This window comes from Penaeus monodon, chromosome 27 (assembly GCF_015228065.2).
Source record: "Penaeus monodon isolate SGIC_2016 chromosome 27, NSTDA_Pmon_1, whole genome shotgun sequence".
NCBI lineage: Eukaryota > Metazoa > Arthropoda > Malacostraca > Decapoda > Penaeidae > Penaeus > Penaeus monodon.
In genome coordinates this window covers 35,837,958-35,838,927 of record NC_051412.1, presented here as the reverse complement: position 1 = coordinate 35,838,927, position 970 = coordinate 35,837,958, and the positions used below count along the sequence as shown (strand labels likewise).

General features: G+C 43.6%; 1 protein-coding gene across 1 annotated transcript in view; it reads right to left on the bottom strand.

Moving 5' to 3' along the window:
* Positions 1 to 970, bottom strand: part of LOC119590817 — a gene marked incomplete in the record, with an annotated part of 99,057 nt that overhangs the window by 12,063 nt on the left and 86,024 nt on the right. The window contains 1 exon segment of the mRNA XM_037939557.1: positions 1 to 970. This exon segment is cut by the window's left edge and continues 645 nt beyond it. Coding sequence (XP_037795485.1) covers positions 1 to 970 — 970 coding nt within the window.

Genomic DNA, 970 nt, shown 5'->3' with positions numbered 1-970 from the left:
AGGTGGAGGTGGCTCATTGTCTTCTGTGACCTCTGCAGGAGTGGGCTTATCTGTTACTTTTGGAATGGGAGATCTCAGCTCCCGCTTCTTCTTACGTCTCTTCTGTGGTACCTTCACAGGTATTTCTTTGGGTCCCTCTTTGTCAGACATGAAACCACTCTGATCACTTTCATAGAGTGGCTCATGCTCACTTGGTATATCACTATCTGAATGTGTACCAGAGCTTTCTTTGATGGGTTCGGTTTCAGGTTTAGATTCAACAGCAACATTTGTTTCTGTCACTGATTCAACAGGTACTTGGGATTCCGTTACAGTTGTATCATTACTTGGCTTCTCTTCTTCAACAGGCATGATCTTAGGACTGTCATCAGGACTTTTCTCCTCTGCTTTTAATGCTGCAGGTGGTGAAGTCTCAACCTCTTTGATGCATTGTTCTTTATTGGCTTTGGGGGATTTGGATACTGGGGTTTTGAGTGATGTCACTTCCTTCTCCTTGACCTTGGGTACCTCCTTCTCAGTCTTGCTCTTCACTAGCCCTGCATTTGCTCTAGTTGTTGCTGCTGGAGAAGTTGATAAGTCTACTTCCAACCTGTGTCGCTTTTTAGGTGTGGTTGTTGTGGTTCGTGTTGATATTGGCACTTCAGTGGATTTGGAGACTGCATCTGGCTTCTCAACTGCTTTGTTTTCTGCTGGATCTGCTATACTGACTCTGGTAGCCTTGTTTTCCTTTTCAGATTCATCAGCTTTCTTTAAAGTTACAACTTCTGTGATTTTTAAAGGCTCTTCAGCATCTGTTGCCTTTGGTACAACCTCATCGTCTAACTTCTTTGCAACTGTGTTAACAATTTCAGCTTCATCAGATTTCTTGTTCAGTTCATAGCTGCTCTGTCTAATGAGCTTATTTTCTGTTCTCACAGGCTTGTGGGTTTCAGTCAGGAGGCCAGTCTTGGGTACAGGAACTTTTTCTGCC